Source organism: Pelophylax lessonae (genome assembly GCF_965119305.1).
Source record: "Pelophylax lessonae genome assembly, chromosome: 12".
Lineage (NCBI taxonomy): Eukaryota > Metazoa > Chordata > Amphibia > Anura > Ranidae > Pelophylax > Pelophylax lessonae.
The window spans coordinates 82441989-82465277 of NC_138779.1; the positions used below are offsets into that span (position 1 = coordinate 82441989).

At 43.0% G+C, this 23289-nt stretch overlaps 1 protein-coding gene across 2 annotated transcripts in view; it reads right to left on the reverse strand.

Moving 5' to 3' along the window:
- The window catches only part of SKI (SKI proto-oncogene), a 121835-nt gene extending 118910 nt beyond the window's left edge, over positions 1-2925 (reverse strand). For both annotated transcript variants that reach the window (XM_082273917.1, XM_082273916.1), the window contains exon 1: positions 1765-2925. In XM_082273917.1, coding sequence (XP_082130043.1) covers positions 1765-2688 — 924 coding nt within the window. In that variant the 5' untranslated portion in view covers positions 2689-2925. The remainder of the gene's footprint in view (positions 1-1764) is intronic.
- Positions 2926-23289: the final 20364 nt, after the last annotated feature.

A 23289-nucleotide genomic window follows, 5' to 3' on the forward strand; every position in this document is an offset into this window, starting at 1 on the left:
ACCCAAACCATCCTCCGCAGCAAGAAACAAAAACCAACATCCCTACTCATAGCCCCACATTAATATTAGAGCATACCCAGAAATCACAACCGTTTAACCCCTTATGTGCCAGGGCAAACCTTTACTGACAAAATGAGCCACTCCATTGGACAACAAAATCCACACAACTCACTCAAAAACCAAAGAATTTACTGAAGCAGTTACAGTACTCTCCTTTACTACTAAAACAAAAATGATAGAAATACAAAGTCATTGGCTGACAAACTCCTTTAGATTGAATGTGAATTACAAAGTCAACAGCATTTAACCCCTCAAATGCCAAATTCCAGCAAATTAAAAATGAAACATGGAAAAAAAAAAAAAAACACACAACTGTCAAAAACAACACAATTTAACATCTTAACCGCCACAATCTACTAATCCATGTATATTGCAAATTAAGAAACATTTAGAACAAGTTAACCCTTTAACAGGCTAATATTAGACCAAAGATGAACTTTGCTGCCCATTGTCTACTAAACATGCATTAGTATAAAATCATACAATTAACCCCTTTGCTGGAAAAAAACAAAACAACAAGACTGATAATGAACTTCTTACCTGCAAAACCCACAAAACTAAACATATATTAGTATTTAAAAAGAAAACCTGTCATCACCTCACCCCCTTAGCCGACAAAAACAAACCACAGACTTAAGACAGTTTAACCTTGTAGCTGCCAAAAAGAAGCTTTGGTGATTAACCCTGTAGCCTGAAAAAAAATAGACTAATATTAAACCCCAGCAACCAATAGAAGGGAGACCCACTGCAACTAATGACCACTTTGCTGCCTAAACCCTAAAGGCACTTAACCCCTTAGATGCCCCCCCCCCCCCAAAAAAAAACCTCAAGATGACTAACCCCTTCGCTGCAAAACCCTAGAGAGGAGTAACCCCTTAGCTGCTCACTTGAGATAGCAAACTCTGTCAGAAGCCATCTCAAGGGGATTAACCCCGTAGCCGTCCATTGGAAGCAATTAACCCCTTCTTGAGCTGATTATCCCCTAAATGCCCAAAAAAAAAAAAAAGAGGAAAACCCCTTGGGTGGAATAACCAATCAGCTGCCAAAAACTAGAAGGTGATTAACCCCCTTAGCTGCAGTAACTTGAGCTAAATGACACTGCCAGCCTGAGATACCCCCACCCCAAGCTGTCAAAAATATTTTGTTAACCCCTTAGCTGCCCTAAACAAAATCTTGAGGCAATGAACCCCCCATTAACCCCAAACTTCTAGGGACAAGAACCAGTTAACCCCCTAGCTGCCAAGGACTGCAACTGGTTAAAAATATGGTCAAAAATATTTTGTTAACCCCTTAGCTGCCCTAAACAAAATCTTGAGGCAATGAACCCCCCATTAACCCCAAACTTCTAGGGACAAGAACCAGTTAACCCCTTAGCTGCCAAGGACTGCAACAGATTAACCCCTCGGCTGCCAAGCACCGCAACAGATTAACCCCTCGGCTGCCAAGCACCAGAACCAATTAACCCCTCAACTGCCAAGCACCAGAACTGGTTAACCCCCTAGTTGCCAAGGACTAGAACTGGTTAACCCCTCGGCTGTCAAGCACCAGAACTGGTTAACCCCCTAGTTGCCAAGGACTAGAACAGGTTATATCCCCTCGGCTGCCAAGCACCAGATCCAGTTAACCCCTCAGCTGCCAAGGACTAGAACAAATTAACCCCTGGGCTGCCAAGCACCAGTTAACCCCTCCATTGCCAAGCCTCACCCGAGAAGTTTTCCTCTTGTACTTGTTGCTGTAGTCGAACTTGTCCTTCATCTCGTCCAGCAGCCTGCCCAGCCTGGCCTGCTCGTCCTCCCCGCTATAATCCGGGGCCAGGAGGATGTAGGCCCTCCAGTTGGCCGAGTCGAAGCCCCAGTGGCACGTCCGGTTCTCCAGCGCCTTGTGCGAGTGGACGACGAACTTGTGCGGGGGGTAGAGCAGGCGGCAGTCCAGGCACTGGATGCAGGGGGCGCTGGGGTTGGCGTACAGCTCCGGTACGAAGAGGCCCTTACACTTGCCGAAGCACTCATGGTAGACACGGAAGCTCCTCTCGGTGACCTCGAGCTCCAGGCCGGCAGAGCCGGGTGGGAAGTCCTTCTTGCAGCGCGGAGGGTAGCTGCCCCCGTAGAGTAGGGCGTTGCAGAGGCGCTCGGCGTCGGTCTTGGTGATGAGGCCGCAGGAGGGTGCGGAGAAGGGCAGGATGCCCATGACTTTCAGGATCTCCAGCTGGTCGGCCGTACAGCGGGAGCAGTAGACGTGCAGCTCGTCGCACACAGAGTTGATCTGCTGCAGGCTGAAGTCCCGGAGCACCGAGTTGAGGATCTGCGGCAGGCACAGGCGCTTCTCCCCGCCGACCACGAAGCACGAGATGGTCTCCCCCTCCAGGATGGTCTCGCAGCGCTCCGTAGAGCGGTCGGACGGCATGAAGAGCGGCCCCCCGGGGATGACCGGAGGAGGCTGCACCGGCGGCAGGTGGAGGACGGCCTCGGGCGGCTCCTTACCGCTCTCCTTCTTATACATGTCCTGAGCCCAGCGGGCGGAGAAGGCGGCCGGGCCGCCCAGGGAGCTCATAGAGCTCAGGTGGAACTGCTCCAGGGTCTTCTGCAGACCGGGATGGGGCTGGAAGCTCCGGCTCACAGCCTCCATCATCGGGGGGGAAAGGGAGGAATACAAGAGGGAGGGAAGGAGGGAAGGAAGGCAGGCGCGGGACACCAACTATAGTCACAAGCGGAGGAAGAAGAAGAAGTTCACTGGCGCTCCATGGCCGGACAGTCTCCGCTGCTTCATCCGCGGCACGTGCCCCGCCGCGACCCGCTGTCCATAGAGGGGGAAGGGGGGGGGGGTCCAATGGGGAACTTCCTCCGCTGTCTCTGATAGGATACAGCCGGGAAGTTCCTCCGCTCTCTCTGATAGGATACAGCCGGGAAGTCCTGGCGCCGCTCTAGGATGGATACAATAAAGTTCCTCCGCTCTGTGATAGGACGGAATGGGAAGTCCTCGCGCCGCTCTAGGATACACCGGGGGAAGTCACTCCGCTCTGTGATAGGATAGAATAGGAAGTCCTCGCGCCGCTCTAGAATGGCTACAAATAAAGTTCCTCCTGTGATAGGACAGCAGCCGGGAAGTATTCCTCTCAGGAGTTTCTCCTCATCCTGTCACAGGCGGCGGCGGCTCTCCCGTGCACACAGCCTGGCTCTCCAATTCAGAGTGCTTAGCTAATACTCTGTGTGTGCCTGAGCGCTCCAGCCTCCTCCTCCCCTCCTCTCCCTTCTCCACCCCTTTTTTTTTTTTCTCTCTCTCTCTTCTGTTTGTTGGTGTCTGCCTCAGTCATTGAATCCCAGCCAAGAATGTGACCAACTCCCCAGGCTGGCTCTTCCAGGAACAGCCGCCCCTCCCCGCCGGCTTCTTCTTTTTTTTTTTCCCTGCTGCAAAGCGGAAAAAAAACTTGTCTGTAGAAAGCGGAGTGAAAAGATGATGGTTAGTGCGCCGGCGGGGGAGGGAGACAGGCGCGGGCGGGCGGGTAATGCTTGTCAGCTGTGACTTTCTGACCCCTCTGCTCTTGTTGTGGCCGAGGGGAATATACGTCGCCTTTTTTCACATAGAAGGACGAGGAGTACTCAGGACACCGGGCTGAGACGGAAATGCCGAGTGCCTGGCTACTCCTGGCCTGCTCTGAGGTGACACCGACCACTGATTTAACCACATGAGGTGACACTGACCTGCTCTGAGGTGACACCGACCACTGATTTAACCATGTGAGGTGACACTGACCTGCTCTGAGGTGACACTGACCACTGATTTAACCATGTGAGGTGACACTGACCTGCTCTGAGGTGACACTGACCACTGATTTAACCACGTGAGGTGACACTGACTTGCTCTGAGGTGACACGACCACTGATTTAACCATGTGACTCATGACCAGGCCATTTTTTGGGATTCGGCACTGCGTTACTTTGACTATTGCGCGGTCATGCAACGCTGTACCCAAAAAAAATTGATGTCATTTTTTTTCCCACAAACAGAGCTTTCTTTTGGTGGTATTTGAACACCTGTGCAATTTTTCATTTTTGCGCTATAAACAAAAAAAGACAAATTCTGAAAAATAGAAATTTTTTCACTTTCTGCTATAAAACATTCCCACAAAAAAAAAAAATGTCAAAAACCAAATTTCTTCATCAATTTACCAACCAATCAAAATACGCTAAGGCTGCATTCACATGTCAGCGTTTGGATCGCGGGCAGAACCGCCGCGGTTCCGCCCGCGATCCGGAGATTATTGCAAATCGCGGGACGCCTAGCGTTGCCCGTTGATTTGCAATAGCCCCCCAAACGCCGAGCGATGTTGCCGCGATTTCCGCCTGCCGAATAGCGGCAACATCGCGCAAACAAAATCGCGGGACGCAATACGCTCCAAAGAAGCTCTTGTACTTCTTTGGAGCGTATTGCGTCCCGCGATTTTGTTTGCACGATGTTGCCGCGATTCAGCAGGCGGAAATCGCGGCAACATCGCTCGGCGTTTGGGGGGCTATTGCAAATCAACGGGCAACGCTAGGCGTCCCGCGATTTGCAATAATCTCCGGATCGCGGGCGGAACCGCGGCGGTTCTGCCCGCGATCCAAACGCTGACATGTGAATGCAGCCTTATTGTGATTTTTTTTTTACCAAACATATGTAGCAGAAAACAAATTGGCCAAAAATTAAAAAAAATTTAGCTTTTTTTACATTTTTTTGGGGGGGGGGGGAATTTCATATAAAAAAATGTTAAAAATATTATTTTTTCAAAATAAACAGTTTTTTTGTTTATAGCGCAAAAAGTAAAAATCGCACAGGTGATCAAATACCACCAAAAGAAAGCTCAGTTTGTGGGAAAAAAAGGACGTAAATTTCGTTTGGGTACGGTGTCGCACGACCGCGCAATTGTCAGTTAAAGTCGCACAGCGACGAATCGCAAAAAGTGGCCTGGACGTAAGACAGCAAAATCCTCCGGTGGTAAAGTGGTTAATCAGTCGCCGACCGCCCGCCGCAGTTTTACTGTTATAGGTTGACTCAATTGCACAAACCGACGTAGTACTATGTCGGTCGCTTGCGTGGTGCTGGGGGGCGCGCTCCTGCCCCACTAGGCAGTGGGGATTCCGATGCACGGGGCTGGTGGCACCGATTGCCGCCGGCCACCTGCGATCGTTCCCCGCTGAGAGAGAAGATTGGTCAGCTATTGTAAACACAGCTGACCGTTCTTCCCTATGGAATGATCACAGAGCGCCGGGGATCCTTCTATTTAGGATCACAGGTCTCTATGGTAATTTCTCAAGCCCATCCCCCACAGTTATTAAACACTCCCCTAGGCTCACATTTAACCCTTTGATTACCCATTAGGTTAACCCCTTCCCTGCCAGTGTCATTATTACAGTAACAGTTGATATTTTTAGCACTAATTACTGTAGTAATGTCACTAGTCCCCCCAAAAAGGTCAGTTAGGGGTCCAATCTGTCCGCCGCAATGTCGCAGTCCCACTAAAAATCACAGATCGCTGCCATTACTAATAAAAAAATAAATAAATAAAAATGACATAAATCTTTCCCCTAGTTTGTAGATGCAATAACTTTTGCGCAAACCAATCAAAATACGCTTATTGGATTTTTTTTTTACCAAAATTATGTAGCAGAATACAAATTGGCCTAAAGGGATGAAAAAAATTGATTTAACATTTTTTTTTTTGGGGGGGGGGGGGGGGAATGTTCTATAGCCGAATGTGAAAAATATATATATTTTTTTTCAGAATTGTCGCTCTTTTTTTGTATATAGCGCAAAAAATAAAAATCGCACAGGTGATCAAATATCACCAAAAGAAAGCTCTATTTGTGGTAAAAAATTTTATTCAGGTACAGTGTCGCACGACTGCGCAATTGTCAGTTAAAGTAAGGCAGCGCCGAATTGCAAAAAATGGCCTGGCCATTAAGGGGGCAATTCCTTCTGGTCCAGAACTAGTTAAGTGACCGTTTTTGAGGACCAGTGACATCAATACAGTGATGAGTGCTAAAAAAGAAAATGCAATGTTTCTCTATAAATTAAACTGGCAGGGAAGGGGGGTTAACATCCAGGGTTAAGTGTGCTCCTAGGGAGTGCTTTCTAACTGTGTCAGGGATGCTTTGAATGGAGGAAAACAGAGATCCCTGTTTCTGCTTAGCGGAAACACAAGATCTCTGTCTTTCCCTCTCACAGAATGGCAGTCTGCCTTGTTTACATTAGCAGACTGCCGTTCTGCCTCTCCTGAGAACGATCAGTGGGTCCCGGCGGCCACCAGACCCGCTGATTGGCTCCCGCTGTGTCCAAACACAGCGCAAGCGGGGCGCCGGCAGCGCGTGTGCATGCCCCAGACCTCGTGCACGAAATCACTTACAGGTACGTGATTTTACGCAGCCGGGCTGCGCTGCCGCAGTATATATGTGGTAGGTGGTCCAGAAGCAGTAAACTGAGAATTCCGCCGCTGCACCCAAATAAATTTTATGTCCTTTTTTTCCCACAAATAGAGCTTTCTTATGGTGATATTTGATCACCTTTGCGGTTTTTATTTTCTGACAAAAATAACAAAAATGTTACTTTCTGCTATAAAACATACCCAATAAAAAAATGGGAAAAAAGCAAATTTCGTCATCATTTTAGGCCAATATGGATTCTGCTACATATATTTGGTAAAAAAAAATAGGTGTCTTTTAATCGGTTTGCGCAAAAGTTATAGCATCTACAAATAATGGGATTGATTTATGGAATTTTTATTTGTTGTACTAGTAATGGCAGCGATCAGCGACTTCTAGCGGGACTTCAGACAAATCGGACGCTAAGCGACACTTTTTGGGGACCAGTGACACTAATACAGTAATCAGTGCTAAAAATATGCACTGTCACTGTACCAATGACACTGGCAGGGAAGGGGTTAACATCAGGAGCCATCAAAGGGTTAACTGTGTGCCTAGCCTGTGTTTTTCTAAACTGTGGGAGGTGCTGTTACTAGGGGAAGAGATGGATCCATGTCCCTGCTTTGCAGAGACACAGGATCCATGCCTTCCCTCCTATCAGAACAGCCATTTGCCTTGCTTACATAGGTAGACTGCCGTTCTGCCTCTCTGATGGATGATTGGCAGTTGCCGGCGGACATCAAGTCAGTACCCACCGCTGGGCTGCCGCTGTGTGTGATCACAGCAGGAGCGAGCTGCCAGTGGCGCGCATGCATGCCCCCAACCTGGAAGAGCCGGATCACGTATAATTATGTGATCCAGCACATAGGTGCTGCCCTGTAGCAGTAAAACTGCTATAGGGTGGACCTGAAGTAGTTAAACATTTGAACCCCCAGGCCTATTCTGACACCTCGCTCCTACTTGTAAAAAAACTCTCTTTTTGTTTTGCTAGAAAATTATTTAAAACCGCTAAACATTTTTTTTTTTAAGCAGAGACCCTAGAGAATGAAATAAGTGGGTGTTGCAATTTTTTATATCACATGGTATTTGCACAACGGTTTTTCAAATGCAATTTTTTTGTAAATAATACACTTTAACACCTTCCCATCTGCACTATCGCCAAAAGACGGCACAGTGCAGTCCTCCAGTTCTGGGAAGATGTCCTATGAGGACTGCACCCTGTGACCTTTGGACACAGCTGATCACAGATCGCAGTAAAGGGCAAATCACAGCAGCCCTTTACCATGTGATCAGCTGTGTCCAATCACAGCTGGTCACATGTAAACTTGCCAGTTATCGGCATTCCTTTCCTCACGTTGTCTCTGTGAGGAAAACAGAGCCGATATCTGGCAAGACTGACAGTACAATATTTACACTAATCTTCAGTGCCCTGATTAGCAGTGCAGCCCCATCAGTGCAGACTGCTAAAAACCTTTTTTTTTTTTTTTTTTTCAAAATTTTCTGTCTTTTTTTGTTTGTTTTGCAAAAATTAAAAACTCCAGTGGTGAATAAATAACACCAAAAAGCTCTATCTGTCTAAAAAAAAAAAAAGATAACATTTTAATTTGGGTATAGTTGCATGACCGCCCAATTGTCATTCAAAGTGTGACAGCACTGAAGGCTAAAAATTGGCCTGGACAGGAAGGGGGTGAAAGTGCCCAGTATTAGTGTGATTAATATATTTAATGCACAAAAACACAATATAATACCCAATTGTTGGTATAATATAAAAGATGATGTTGCGCTGAGTAAATAATACACTTTAATACTTTCCCACCCTCGCTATAACCGAAAGACAGCTAAAGCGCAGCTCTCCAGTTCTAGGAGGAGGTCCTCCCAAAACTGCGCCCTGTAACCTGATCCCAGTGAAGGGCCAATCACAGCAGCCCTTTACCATGTGATCAGCTGTGTCCAATCACAGCTGGTCACATATAAACAGACTTGCCAGATATTGGCATTCCTTTCCTCACACGCTGTCTCTGTGAGGAAAGGAGAGCCAATAACGGGCAAGGCTGACAGTTCATTGTTTACTCTGCTAATCAGGGCACTAATTATCAGTGCCCTGATTAGCAGTGCAGCCCCATCAGTGCAGGTTATCAGTGCAACCTATCAGTGCCAATCATGCTGCCCTTCAGTGCCCATCAGTGTAGCCTCATTAGCGCACATCAGTTAAGAAAAAAAATTACTTATTTGCAAAATCCTATAAGAAAAACATTTTTCTTTTAAACGTATTGGTGGTTTTTAATTTGTTTTGCAAAAACAGATTTCTCCTCTCCCCTTAAAAGCATCTGATCAAACCAAGATTGATGTGAATAGATGATTTTCCAGTTAAAAAATACATTGTTTAAAAAATACTCATCACTTCTGGGCTCTTAGACCATAGAGATGATCAGTGACGTTCTGGACCCCGATCAGCTCTATGGTAAGCCGGCGGAACTGCTGGTTTCAGTCTCGGGCTCTCTGGTGGCACAGGAGATGTGCGCTCATGCTTAGTGTGGTCAGTTTGAAGTAGGAAAGAAGATGGACTGGCAAGCTCCCTTGGGATTTCACACAAAGAAAGCAATACAAAGAGAACAGGATGTTTTGTAACACAAGTACCTGGTACAGCAGACACATATCAGGAATATGAAATGTTGGGGTAACATACTGTTGTGGATGTGTTTGGATTCTTCTTGGAGAATAAACAAAAAATTTAGTCCAACTTTAAGAATCAGTGCCCTGGAACAAGAATGGAAACTCAGACCATCTGATTTGCAAATTTGTTTATTGCCTGGCTAAAGCTGGCCACATGATATTCAAATTTCAGCTAGATCTTGATGATACAGTCAACATTTAGTAAGTGGGTGGCCCTGTCAGCTCCCTCCTGACAAATTTTGAAAAATGGTCAGCAGAACAGCAGTTTGATCCAATCAGATGCAGCCACTGTTGAGGCAGGGTGACATTCTGTCAGAATATTATAGGCCTCCAGAGGAATTCATCCATCCACATGTTAGATGTTGTTTTGTTCAACATGCAGTGTATGGCCAGCTGTTTACCTCCTGTGGGCTGAACATGAGAAATCGCTCAATTTCCCCATTAAAAAATCGACTTATGTTGAGTGAGTTGTCACCAACAAGGCCAATCACAGGATGAACTTCGGACAATTATGCAGGAATTTTCAAAAATTTTTCCATGTATGGGCAGCTGTTTAAAGAACTGAAGTATTTGAAAAAGCAAAAAGTTACAGTCTGCCTTTTGCAAAAATACTAATGCACACCCACATTAGTAAAATAAAAATGTGCATTTATTAAATGTTTGCATTAAAGCCTGCAGAGCATTGCTTGCAACTGAGATTAGTGCGTCATGGGTGCCGAATGAAAGAAATCAAATAGGTTCCTCCATCTACAGAAGTGGAATGGAAGGATGAACCCCCCTTGTCGGGCTACTGTATTCTGACAGCTGCTAGCACCGACTGCATACCCAAATAATGCCTGAAGCTGATTGGCTGTTATTGCTTTTTGGCCAACAATTTTCAGCCCAGCTTCTTTATCAAAAGCTGACCGGGTAACCAACTTTTGTTGAGCTGGCAAGGTCACCTGCTGTTAGAATTTCAGCCGACCTCTGAAAAGGCCAAAATTCCAGCAGTGTATGGCCAGCTCCCCCCTTTTGTTCACGCAACTTTTGTAAAAGGAGTTGGGTGGAAAATTGTCAGACGAACAGTGATGCATTCAAGAAGATGGAGGCAATGTTCGGCTCTTCAGAAAGCTGCGGGTGCTGGCTGTCAGAATACAAAAGCCAATGGACAATTTTATCCACCCTGGTATTTGGCGTGGATGGAGGAATCTATACATGTTTGGCCACCCTTATAAACCTCAAAAATTCAACAAAAAGGCTCCCTATCACAACCCAAGCCTCCTTGAGATCTTGGAGGTTTCTCCTCACTCATCTAGCATCGCACAAATCCTCATTGCCAATTTCCCTGCCACTATCCACCTTGAACGTCCTCCTACCCTACACGTCCACAACCCAATTTGCCTCCGCGGGCATTCTCACGATTTCACAGTTCTATCGACATGGCTCCCTCAAATCCTTTACAGACCTACAGCAAGAATTCATGCTCCCTTTGAAAGCTGCCTTCTCGTATAATAATATATCAAGTTTCCTGACCAAACACCCCCCGCCTGTCGTGCATATCCCCACCTCCCCATGGAAATTCTTTACTGACATTTCCAATCCAATAAAAGGGATATCCCTCTTCTACAATTTTCTTGGGCAAAAAAACACATTCCAGAAAACTCCTCACATGGTCAAATGGGAGGGAGAGCTTCAACTGTCCTTCTCCAAAAGCCAATGGCGATTAACACCTCCCACAGTACAACCCGATGAGCAAACGCAAAAACTTCTCACTCGATGGCACCTGACGCCTACCGTCTATCCAAAATGTATTCTTCCCATAGTCCACTATGCTGGCGTAAATGCGACCAATTGGGCACACTTACACATACCTTTTGGGCATGTAAAGGTCTGACTAGTTTCTGGAGAAGTGTATTTGAGATTCTTTCTAACCTTACTGGTATATTGACCAAACCCAACCTTGCCATGGCTCTTCTCACTCTGGGGCTAAAAACTATACCCCCCCCCCCCACTATGAGAACGGTATATTTTCACGTATTTGTTGCAGCTAGAACGCTGATAGCAAAATATTGGAAACAACCAGTGGTACCGTCCCACTTAGAAGTGATTCGGCTGGTTAACCTCCAATACTCCCTAGAAAAAGCTTATGCGTATTCTAATCCCCGTGGTGCTGAATTTCATAAAAAAATGGCTCATTTGGACTCAAAGTACCTATTATGTTCCATCCCTTTAAACCTCTGTGTGGTAACCCCCACCATGAACGCAACCGTATCCGGAAAATCCCTATTTCCTTTTGCACTATGTATAGCTTTGTGATTTTCTACCCTCTACCATGTTCGAGTTCTGTATATGATACTTGTTGTACTTTGTATGTTGTTCACACATGTACATCTAAATTTTTGTTCTGTTATCTTTTTCTTAAAAACTCAATAAAAACTTATTGAAAGTAAAAATTCAACAAAAAGGAAGTCGGACCATGTGCCTCATGAAGAGAATCTAAAAAGGCGTCTTCTTATAAAAAAGAATCTTGTCATTTCTGGTAAAGTAATCCTACCATAATGTGTCTTGTAGTGATGCGGATGTTGGCGGAGGAACCATTGGCACTGCTGGGGGCACAAGAGATCGACATTCCAAGAAGTGTTGTTTCCCAGCAGATTTGTTGGATGATCCCTTAGTATCAGCTTACCGTTGGCACTGCAGCAGTAGAGGTAAGTATTTGCATTCTTCTTTTTAGGTAACGTCTTTACATATAATAACATTTTGGTGACAGGGTCACTTGAAGCTCCCAGATCTCATTTGTCAAATTTGTACAAAAAATAAATAAATAAATAAAATGAGGAAGGGGTAGTCAAGAGTTAGTGCACATTTATACTTTACAAAAAAAGATCTTCGGTTTTTTTTTACTTTTCCATGTTTTTATTTGTATTTTCCTTTTTTTTTTTTTTTGCATATGTTTTCATTTGCATAGTTCTGCTTTTACTATGTATAGCTCTGGTGACACCCTTGTCATGCTCTGCAGAAGGGAACTCACAGTGAGGTTCCTCTCTTTGATATTTTTGTCCCAGGGATAGCTTCATGAAGTGTATACTGTATTGTTTTGGGGGTATAATAAATTATGCTGTTCCGAATTTGTTCAGGATGTGTTCCGCAGGAAGGCTCTAGTACATACCACTACACAAAATAAACATTGTGTGGCCCATGGCCTGGAGGTCAGCAGAATTCCTGACATCTCATCTATATACAATGGAGAGACGAAGCAGAGACACGGAAGTCATACTAGCCCTAGTATCCAATGTAGACCTTAAATGGGTTGTTTCCTTTGGGTGATCACGTGAAGATTTGCCAATCTGTTATAAGCAATCAAAAATAACTGTTTGGGAAACACAGAAATCCATTCTGGAAAATATAATTGGAAGCCAAATAGAAAATGATAAAATATGGTCAGCTGAAAAAATTCTTGATAGGTATAGTCTATAAGTGACCATATACACTGTTGCTAAAACGCATGTCTTCAATTTTCCCATAGTAAAAATAGTATCTATTCCCATCTCAGTGCTGCAGTGTAGTGTGTTTTAAAAAATATGAGGTGTCCATTATTTTCTGCATTTCAATTTGTTGAGAGGCCCACAGAAGTCAATAGGATTGCATCAAAATGCATATAATGTGTTTTGATGCATTTGATGTGTTGACAACGTGCATTAATAAGCCTTGGTCAATGGCTGTTAAAAGAGAAGTTCAAGGTGACCAAAAGAACAAACACACATACTCACCCCATCCTGCAGCATTAGTATGATACTGCAGCTTTCCACCACCGGCTCTAAACCGGGGAACCGAGCGATCACATGACTGAGCTCTCAGTCCCCTTTAGGAGAGTGGTGACTGTCAGTCATCAGTCACTGATCTGCTCCTTCAGTGCTCACTGGAGACTACATGGGGGTTGCTGGCTCAGACTCTCAGTGGCGTGCTGAGAGCCTGAGCCAGCTACCAATCACACATCTGGGTGGATCCTGACATTATTGTTGGGATCCTTACAGAGCTCAGAGAGGCACTGCGATGTCAGCCAAGGGTGGGCTTTAGCCCACAATAGAAATCTGGTGGGGGTCCTAACCCTTTACCACTCTAGTTAACACCTAAGAGCAAGGTCCGCTTTAAATTTAAATGATCACATTTCTCTCTGATGGGATGCAGATTGTTTAATAATTGCGTAGATTGACATAATCAGGTAATTTTGGTGTAATGAAGCATTTATAAGATTTCTGGGGGGTAATGACACATTACATACATTTCGCGGCATCCTGAAAATTTTATTTTAATCCTAGAATGACATTGTTTACCATACAGCAGTCAGATAAAAAATGAAAGATGAATTTCAGGTATGGAAATTGTATACATAGATTGGTTCAGCTTGACCTAATGTAACTATGTATATACCATACCTGGAGGATGGCCCCTGGAAACTGGGAATCACTGTTGTAGGCACCGTAACTCCAGTGATCCCAACTTGCTTCTGGGTCCTGTGCCAAGCGGCTGCCCTGCTGCATGCTGAACTGCTCAGCACGGACACATTCAAAGAATTCTTTGCATTTTTTACCACTTGCCGACTGCCCCACGCAGATTTACTGTGGCAGGGAGTCTCGGCATAATCAGGTAGATCTGACTAGACACAGCGGGAGCCAGACCGCGGGAGGAGCGAGCTCAATCGCCGCCGGCCTCCCACGATCTTTGGGGAAACTGGCAGGAGAGCCGGCTGCCTATGTAAACAAAGCAGGTGGCTCTCCTGTCAGACAGGCACAGTGAGATCGTGTGTCTCAGCTAAGCTGAAACACCGAACTCTGTGTGCCTTTCACAGAGCCCCCCCACAGTTAGCAAGCACAATTAGGCTTACATGTAACCCCTTGATCACCCCCAGTATTAACCCCTTCCCTACCAGTGTCATTTATACAGTAACAGTCCATATTATTTAGCACTTATTACAGTATTAATGTCACTAGTCCCCAAAAAGTGTCACTTTGTCCGCCGCAATGTCACAGTCCCGCTAAAAATCGCTCATCGCCGCCGTTACTAATAAAAAAAATTAAAAAAAAAGTCTAAAAATCTATCCCATAGTTTGTAAACGCTATAACTTTTGTGCTAACCAATTAAAATATGCTTTTTGGGATCTCTTTTACCAAAAATATGTATCAGAATACAAATTGGCCTAAATTTATTAAAAAAATTCGATTTTTTAAAAAAAAATTTATTGGGTTTTTTTTATAGTAGAAAGTAAAAAATATGGTGTTTTTTTCAAAATTGTCGCTCTTTTTTGTTTATAGGGCAAAATCTAAAAAGAGAGGTGATCAAATACCACCAAAAGAAAGCTCTATTTGTGAGAAAAAAAGGACATCAATTGTTTTTGGGCAAAGCGTCGCACGACCGCGCAATTGTTAGTTAAAAGTAACGCAGTGCCAAATCACAATAAATTAACTGGTCATTAAGCGGGTAAAACCTTCCGGAGCTGAAGTGGTTAAATGAATGCAAAGCTTTCTCTGATTAGATGAGGTGGAGAGTGTTGCATCACCGCTTTGCCTCTCCACCTATGTTATCCTGCTGCCCTGATGTTCTAAAATTCCCAAATGCTTTTTTTTCCTGATTTGTTGTTTAAGTTTTTTTTTTTTTTTTTATTAAATTCAATTGCAGAAAACTCACAATGCAATGGGAACATATATTTATCAATGTTTCAACCCTAGATTTACACAACGTCAAGCCAAAATTCACCCCTAAGACTCTGTTACAAAATGGGAGAATCTTGTATCTATATCTTATGTGGATCTGGGGTGAAAACATTAATCAATAGACCTTATAGTGAGGGTTTGTAGCAAGAGCAAGCATCGGGTCTTATGCTGAGTTACCAACATTCTCTCCATCAGTAGGCTATAGCTATTGGGTTTCCCAGTGTGTGGAAATTTACACATGTGGTATGGAAATGAGATGGTAAGACCGTGCACAAGGACTGATGTTAATGAATAAACACTTGTTGATTGTACAGTGAAGTTTAGCAAACAGAGGAGTATAATATTGTATAAAGAGCTGACCTTGTTTCCCAGGCCTTATCATATTGTCTTTTCTGTCAGAAAACAAATGCATTTGTGCTGTTAAACATTTGTTCATAGTAAGAATCGGAAACATACAAGTAATTAGCTAAAACTGGTGAATCTTCTACCAGGACTAAACCAATCCCAGGTGCCAAGTATTTACAGTAACTTAGAAATAACTAATTTGTCTGAGACTTTCATACCGTTGTCAGTGAAACCACATTACCTCCAAGCCTTAAAAAGTGCCTGCTGGCAGTTATAACTGAGGGACTGCATCTTGAATATTACTTTAATTTACCAACCCTTGATAATACATGAAGGGGTACTCTATACCAGAGGTGGGGGACGTGAGTCACATGACTTGACTTAAGTCACCAGTTTGAGGACTTGAGACTTGCTTGACTAAAATTAATAAAAGACTCGACTTGAATTTGACTTGGTATTCATGACTTGAGACTTGACTTTGACTTGAGACATATGACTCGAAATGACTTTACTTTTTTAAGTTATTAAATATTTGCATTTTCTCAAGATGTGTTAAAGCAAAATGAATGTGCCTGTTATGTTTCTGACACCACAGTCACTTAAAACACCTCAGTGTGTTCTGATTTTTAGGACACTGGCTGTTTAACAATGGAAATACTTATTACCAAACATGTTTTTAGTGACTGTGGTGTTGAAACATGACCGGACGAAGGATTTTGACCTGTTTGGGCATTCAAAGTGTTTCTTTAATATGCCAAGAAAAAAGCACTAAGCAGTTTTGTTAATGTTGAAAATAAAACAAAACCTTTCCTGACCACTGACTTTTAACGGATTTAAAGGTGAAAATTGGGGTAGATCAGTATTTTGACTTGATTTGTGAGTTGACCAAAATAAATGACTTGACTTGACTTGCTTGACTTCTAGCAGGGACTCGATTTGACTTGCTTGCTTTTTGCCACAGTAACTTGGGACTTGCTTGAGACTTGAAGGTTAAGACTTGTGACTTGCACATGTGTGACTAAAGCTGGATACACACTATCCAACTTTTGTGGTTAGATTTCCTTCAGATTTACCTTTTCTATGTAGTGCAAGGGCCTGCCAGATTGCATACAAATTGAAAGTGTTTAGGTTTGACCTCATATTATATGGTTTTGGTAAGTCTAAAGGAAAAAGTCTTCAGAAAATCTTATAGTGTGTATGGCCCATTACTCCCATATCTGCTCTACACCAACACAACCTTAGTTTCTGTGGACTATGGGGTTGCAATAATAGATTACAGCTTTAGTACCACCTGCTGGTAGACTCTGGTATTTGCAGATCTTTAAGTCAAAGATAATGACAGTATATGGATACTATACACAAAAGAGAAGCTGTAAAACCAGCTAATCAGTACTAACAAAAGAAACATTATCCCATGCTGATGTTCTTTTAATTAGACAAATTGCAGTATACAGCTGTTTAAATGTGGGGCCATTTTAGGTAAGTCTTTCGTACCTGTAAACCTTTAGGTCATAAACTCACACAAGCAGGACCTTCCTAACCCTCCTCTTGTTTTTAATTTTATTGTAACTGTGCAGCACTTTACAAAATAAAGGGAAGCAGTACAGACTGTTGGCGCTTTATAAATCCTGTATAATAAATAATAACAGCAGATTTTAAAAGTAGGCACCTACAGTCGTCTGTTATGTAGATCTCAACATTGGTTGGGAAGGTAGCCCTAACCTCCTGTACCTGATCATTGAGACTGCCTATCAACCTGGGCAATGGCAAAGTGCAGAAGACCTGGTGCTCGGCATCCTACATTGAAGTCAAGGCTTGCACTGAGTCCCACAATTTTTCTTAGTTCCTTGGACCCACCATTAACTATGCATGGGGGGTGTAGGCACTTGAAGAAGCATGCTTTTAAAGCCAGCTAGAAACAAAATTTAATTAACTGGTATAACAAGTTCACATTATTGAAAACTGGTAGAGATGTCTCACATGGTGTATAAATGCATTTACCAAAAGGAATGGGATAAGGGTATTATTGACCTGGGCAGAATGTACACTGAGTCATAGGGACTCTGTTTGCTGTGCAATAGATGGAATTGATGGGAAAATTATAATGAACACTAAGTATTTTGCAAATAACAGGGGCTAAAAATGGAGTAGGGAAGCCAATAGATTCTACCGCTGGTTCTCAAGGAAAAAACGGGAATGTTTGGCCTGGGAGAGGGGGATACAACCAAGTGGCCCTTTCATGGTAGGAACAGATTCCTTTGAGCCATACAAAGTGTACCTTTTCATATCCTCCATCATCGGCTTTCTTTGCAGCTCTTGGCATCCAGTCTTGGCATATGATCTTAGAGCCACAAAGGAAGTTGATGCTGGAAGAGTTCCCTCTGCCAGACGGTGTGATCACATGTCTGAATGGGGCCAGATAGCTATATAACACCCACCATGTGTCACTGACGGCGCGTCCCACTCTGACTGATGTCTGAATAATTTAGTCTCTGTACTGAGGAGGACCACCAGTCCAGCATACTGTATCTTATCAGTACTGGCCCAGAGAGCAAATGCCCCCCAGCCCAGTCCTCCTGCTGGTCACAGGGGTAAGTAAGCATACAGCATAATCTACATTTATTTTCAGTACTGAGTGAATTTAGCCTTTAATTCCATTTGGAAAGCACCCATAATAAAACTGGCAGGCTAAAAGAACTAGATGGTTTTCTCAGATGGTTTTCTCACTTCCCATAAAAAAATCTGTATTTCTGTCTATGAATGAACATCCAAGTTAATAATGACAGTCAAGTACTTGTACTGCCTTTTCTCTTCTGTACGAATGTACTTGGATTCCAGTCACTCTCCCAGAGACAATAATCTATTTAAGAACAATCACTTATCATATGCCGCATATTGTTTGGTCCATAATGCCGGAAGATACACCATCTGCTGACTGATCAACAATATTTAAATCAGAATTGTAACAGCAGAGGCCTGTGAATTAGGTTCCTAAAAATCCCCATTAACATTCAGCTTAGTAGACCCATATTTTTCGACATTGCTCATGTGCCAGACACTACATTGGACACATATGTTTGGTTGCCGATTACCTTCATATTCAACATGATACAGAATGTACACCATTGTGTGTGTGTGTGCACTCAAACTCCTCGTCAGATCAGATAGAAAATGGTGTTGGAGAATTATCTCGCATTCAGAATAAAAAAGGATTGATAAACAGGAAAAGTTTGACACTTTCTTAAATCAAATGAACCAACATCATCTTTTATGGATCACCCCTTATATCAGAAGACCCCTCTATAGTTTACCACAGGCAACACCTTTAGTACAAAGTAATTTGCATGCCTACAAATGAATTTGGTTATATATAGAACAGCAGAGGAAGTACAATCAGTCTGTGTCGGACTTCCAAGAGGTCATAGGTGCTTTTATAGCCTCAGGGCCAGTTTGTACCTTCCCTCTATAAAGCAATGTATTAAAGTCAACTCATGTTTTTATGCCATGTGAATAGACAGATTTAAGAACTGACTTGTTTTTATTTAATTTATTTATTTAATTTTTAACAAACACATGAATATGGTTCAGAAATAAGCTGACTGACATTTTCTAACTATCAGTTTACGGTTTATGACAGATAATGCCCAGCATGCTGAATAGATTTTTGTTTATTTTCTTTCATTTTTGTTCTTCAAATATTCTGCTTTAGAAGAGAAGAGATGTCTGGAATTTCAATACATGACAGCTTTTAGCTAAAAACCTGTCTTGATATGAGTCAAGAATTGCCAATTTCAGGAAGATTGTCTCCCTCATGCCCCCAGCTGGTAACACTAAATATTACAGGTTAGTAGAAATGCTGGGTTTCTTTGGGCATGAAAACAGGACCAGTCCACGCTGCTCATCATCTATGGAGCCTATAACAAATGGGGTACTGCCTGGCTGCGTAACATTTTTCTAGTGGCATTTGACTAATAATTCTGGATAGCATGGCTACCTATACAATATAATGCTTCTATCGCACTAAAATAGAAGCTTTTAGTGTGCTTTAAATGTACAATTTCACCGGTCATATTGTTTTAACTGCTTTAATAGATTAAAGTGATTGTAAAGGATCCATTTTTTTTTAAATAGCAAACACCAAAAACCTTATTTTAAAGTGTGCTGTCCAAAATACACTAATACATTACAAAAAATAAATAAACAACCCATTTCATGTAAAATAAAGCAATAGTGCATTTACATCACATAAAGTGCAAAAGTCCATCTATAAAGTGCATGGTTAAAAATAGGAATCCAATTAAAGTGCATAAATAGTGCTCAGTTTATAATTCTTCAGAGTATTTTCTCCTTGTGTGGAAAATTTCACACCACCACAAAGTGATCCTGAAGCCTCTTCACCGCAAACAGTTAACAAAGCTCCTTACCAGATTTTTTGATCTCACAGAGAGATCAAAGAACGCCTTGCTGCTCTGCAGCCAAATATACCACGATCCAAGGAAATAGGACTCCCCAAGTTCCTGAGGCAATATGCTCCAAAAGAGGGATTTAAATGCAAAAAGTGGCCTACATAGTATAGTATTTTACTAAGTTAATTTATTAAAATAATAGGATTGCACTTACAGAATGCATGCTAACAAACAGCGTATGACTCCAACAGCAAGCACATCCGAGCTTGCACCCGGCTTGCGGAATGACGTCACGTTGTGAGGCCCCTCCAAACATGTTTCTCCATAACAAACGTAGTCTGGGGAACCAGGACGAAAAAACTGGGCACTATATTTGTACTTTAAATGGATTTCGATTTTATTCATACACTTTATAGATGGACTTTTGCACTTTATATGATATTAGGGCACTATTGTTTTAGTTCACATTAAATTAGTTGTTTATTTATTTTTTGTAATATATTAATGTATTTTGGACAGTGCACTTTAATGTATGGTCTTTGAAGTTGGTTATACATCCTTACCCAGATAGGTGTTTTGATGCAGCTGTCCTTTATTTATTTAATTTATGAATTAGGTGAATTAATTGGCTGACCCTATTGAATCATATCATTATATATATATATATATATATATATATTTTTTTTTTTTTTTCATCTAAATAGCAAGCGCACAAATATTTTTTGTTTTCAAAATAACAAACATGTTCTACTTACCTGCTCTGTGCAATGAAATTTATATTTTGCACTGAGTAGCCCCCAATACTTTTCTTCTGGGGTTCCCCCCATCGTGTGCCCATCAGGGCAAGCCACATGCAATAGGGGCACTCATGCGGGCTCAGTACTGAGCTGGCATTGAGCATCTATAGACACACAGAGCTTGGCTCAGCCCCACCCCCACCCCCAATCCCTCACCTCTGGCTGTGATTAACAGCAGCTGCTGTCTCCAGGGCCAGATTAACGTAGGGGCTATTGGAGCTGCAGCTCCAGGCCCCTACCTTTATATAGGCCCCGGGTTGGCCATATTCACTGTGACCGCTCTTCTGTCACTTGTAAACACAGAAGTCTGGCTTCTATGCTCGCTTCCCCAGGCAGCACCCTCAGAACCTCCCCACACAGCACGAAGGCCGGACAAGGAGGGACAGTTGCCGATGCATGGATGTGTTTATGGGCTTCAGAGACAGCATCCCATGTGGAATTAGGCATGCATGGCTTCACCCTTCCTCCTCTGGGTGCATGCCAAGGCACGGCCCTTAAGGCCCTTCAAAATCCTCAGCACCAAGCCCATGATGCTCTTAATCCGGCCCTGGCTGTCTCTGATTCAATGGAGGAGGGAGAGAGCGGAGAGAGTCTCTGCTCTCTTGCACACCGCTGGTTAGAATAAGGGGGGGGGGGGCTGGGGGAGCTGCATGCAGAAGGTTTTTTACCTTAATGCATAGAATGCAAAAAAGGTAAAAAACCTATGGCCATTACAACAACTTTAACTCCTGACAATCGTGTATTTAAAGTATTTGTGAACCCCTACCTTGGAAAAGCAATCCATTTATTTTAAATTAGAAATGAAAGGCAAAAAATTTGTGTATACACATAAAAAAAATATATACAGTGTATATATATATATATATATATATATATATTTACCTTTTTTCCTTTTTTTTTATTAGTGATCACATACCCTCTCTTCTCATTTGCATAGGAAGCTTAGAGAGCCATGGGAGGAGAAACAGCAGTACACTAGTCTTCCCAGTGAATGACTGTGCGGGAGGGATGTCCTCACGTGTCTGATCTTTGGAGGAGAGTAGGCCCAGCACAGCCAGAAAACTGGCATCACTGTGCTCTCGTGCCTAGTGTGGTCAGTTTTTAATAGGAAAGCAGAGGGACTGGCAGGAACACCAGGTATTTCCCACAAACACAAACTACTTTTTCATACAAGTACAGGGTACAGCAGGCACATATCAGGAATATGAAATGTTGGGTTAAAGAGGAAGTAAACCCTCCTCTACAACTTGTACCTATAGGTAAGCCTATGATAAGGCTTACCTATAGGTACTGTAAATATCTCCTAAACATGTACCGTTTAGGAGATATTTACCTTACATGTCGCCAGTGACGTCACTGGCGCATGCGCTCTGAAGGAACGGCCGATCGTGCCGTTCCTTCAGAGCCCCGTGCCGTGACTGTCGGCTCCCGCGCGCGTGCGCGGGAGTGACGTCACCGCGGCTCCGGCCAATCAGATGGCCGGATGCCGCGATCCCGGAAGACGGGCGACTAGACATGTCGCCCGTCATAGAGGTGAGTGAGCGGCACGGCGGGGGCTCGTTCTGAGGTAAGTATTGCATAATGAGCTAATATGCGATGCATACTAGCTCATTATGTCTTTCTTTTGCAGGGTGTAAAAAAAAAAAAAAAAATTTATACGAGTTTACAACCTCTTTAACACATTCTTTAATAACAGAAAAGCTTTAATGTATTTTTGCATACAACTAGTATATGTACAAAAATCTGTTTTGATATTAGCCCTATATATTCTTCTACACATCAGCAGTCAGACTAAGCAATGAATGGGCAGCAATGTAAGCCAGTTAGGCTCTACTGTTTTTCTCAGGCAGGGGAGAACATAGGGATGAATTGATCAGAGTCGGTGATGCTTCTATATTGTCCAATTTAGGGTGACCATGTTGAATTGTCTGAAGCTGAAGTAAGAGTAAAAAAATGTTTCATCTAATTATGTGTGTCCCGTGTATGGATGACTGCTGCGTTAGCATAGAATTGTTAGTATCATTCATCCCCAACAGTACAGTAAGCACCAGACTTCCGGCTCTGACACTTTACAGTTCTGACTCACATACAAAGCATGCAGTGATGACTATGGGTCGCTCCTATTCACAATCCACCTCCTCCATTCATAAAGCAGCTTGTAGTCTTTTCACAGCATGCAAGGCATTCTTTAAATGGACAAGGGAATGGGAGTGGTGGATGTCAATTACAATCTCCCCTCATCCAATCACACAAAATGCCCTGTATTCTGTGAAAGGTTTTAATAATGGAGAAGGTGGTGTATGAGCAACCCACTGTCATCACTGCATGCTCTGTATGAAAGCAGGAACTGTAAAGTGTTAGCTGTGGAAATTCAGCATTTGACACACTGCCGGTAATGAATGAAACTAAGAGCAGCCACCCCCACAGAGGACAGCAGTAATTTCCTGAAGTTCAGCTTTACCCACGGTGGGGCTTATGCACACAGATGTATGAATTTATTCTTAAATATGCTGGATTTTTTTTACAAGAACTGTGGAAAAACTGTCCTCAATGTCCTGTATATATGACTGTTTATGTATGTATGGTGCCGAGCATTAATTAATTCTGCTGGCCAGAACATCAAATCATTCTGGTCATTGGAATACGTTTATGAACATACTTGTGCGTTTATGTACGTCTAAGCATAAATTATGCTCCAAATCTTCTCTCAGAATCCACATTTGGTGTGTGTTTTTTTCTGCCCATGGATGCTGCTCTTCAAATGTACCTGTAAAAGTCTATGTGCGCATGGCCACCTAGGCTAATATAAAGCTGTGTTTGCAGGCGTAAAAAAAATGCGGAACGCCTGTAAAAGCTGCGTTTTTTTAAGCCATGTGTGTATAAGCCCTAAAGAAATTGAAGTCACCAGACTAAATTTATTGTC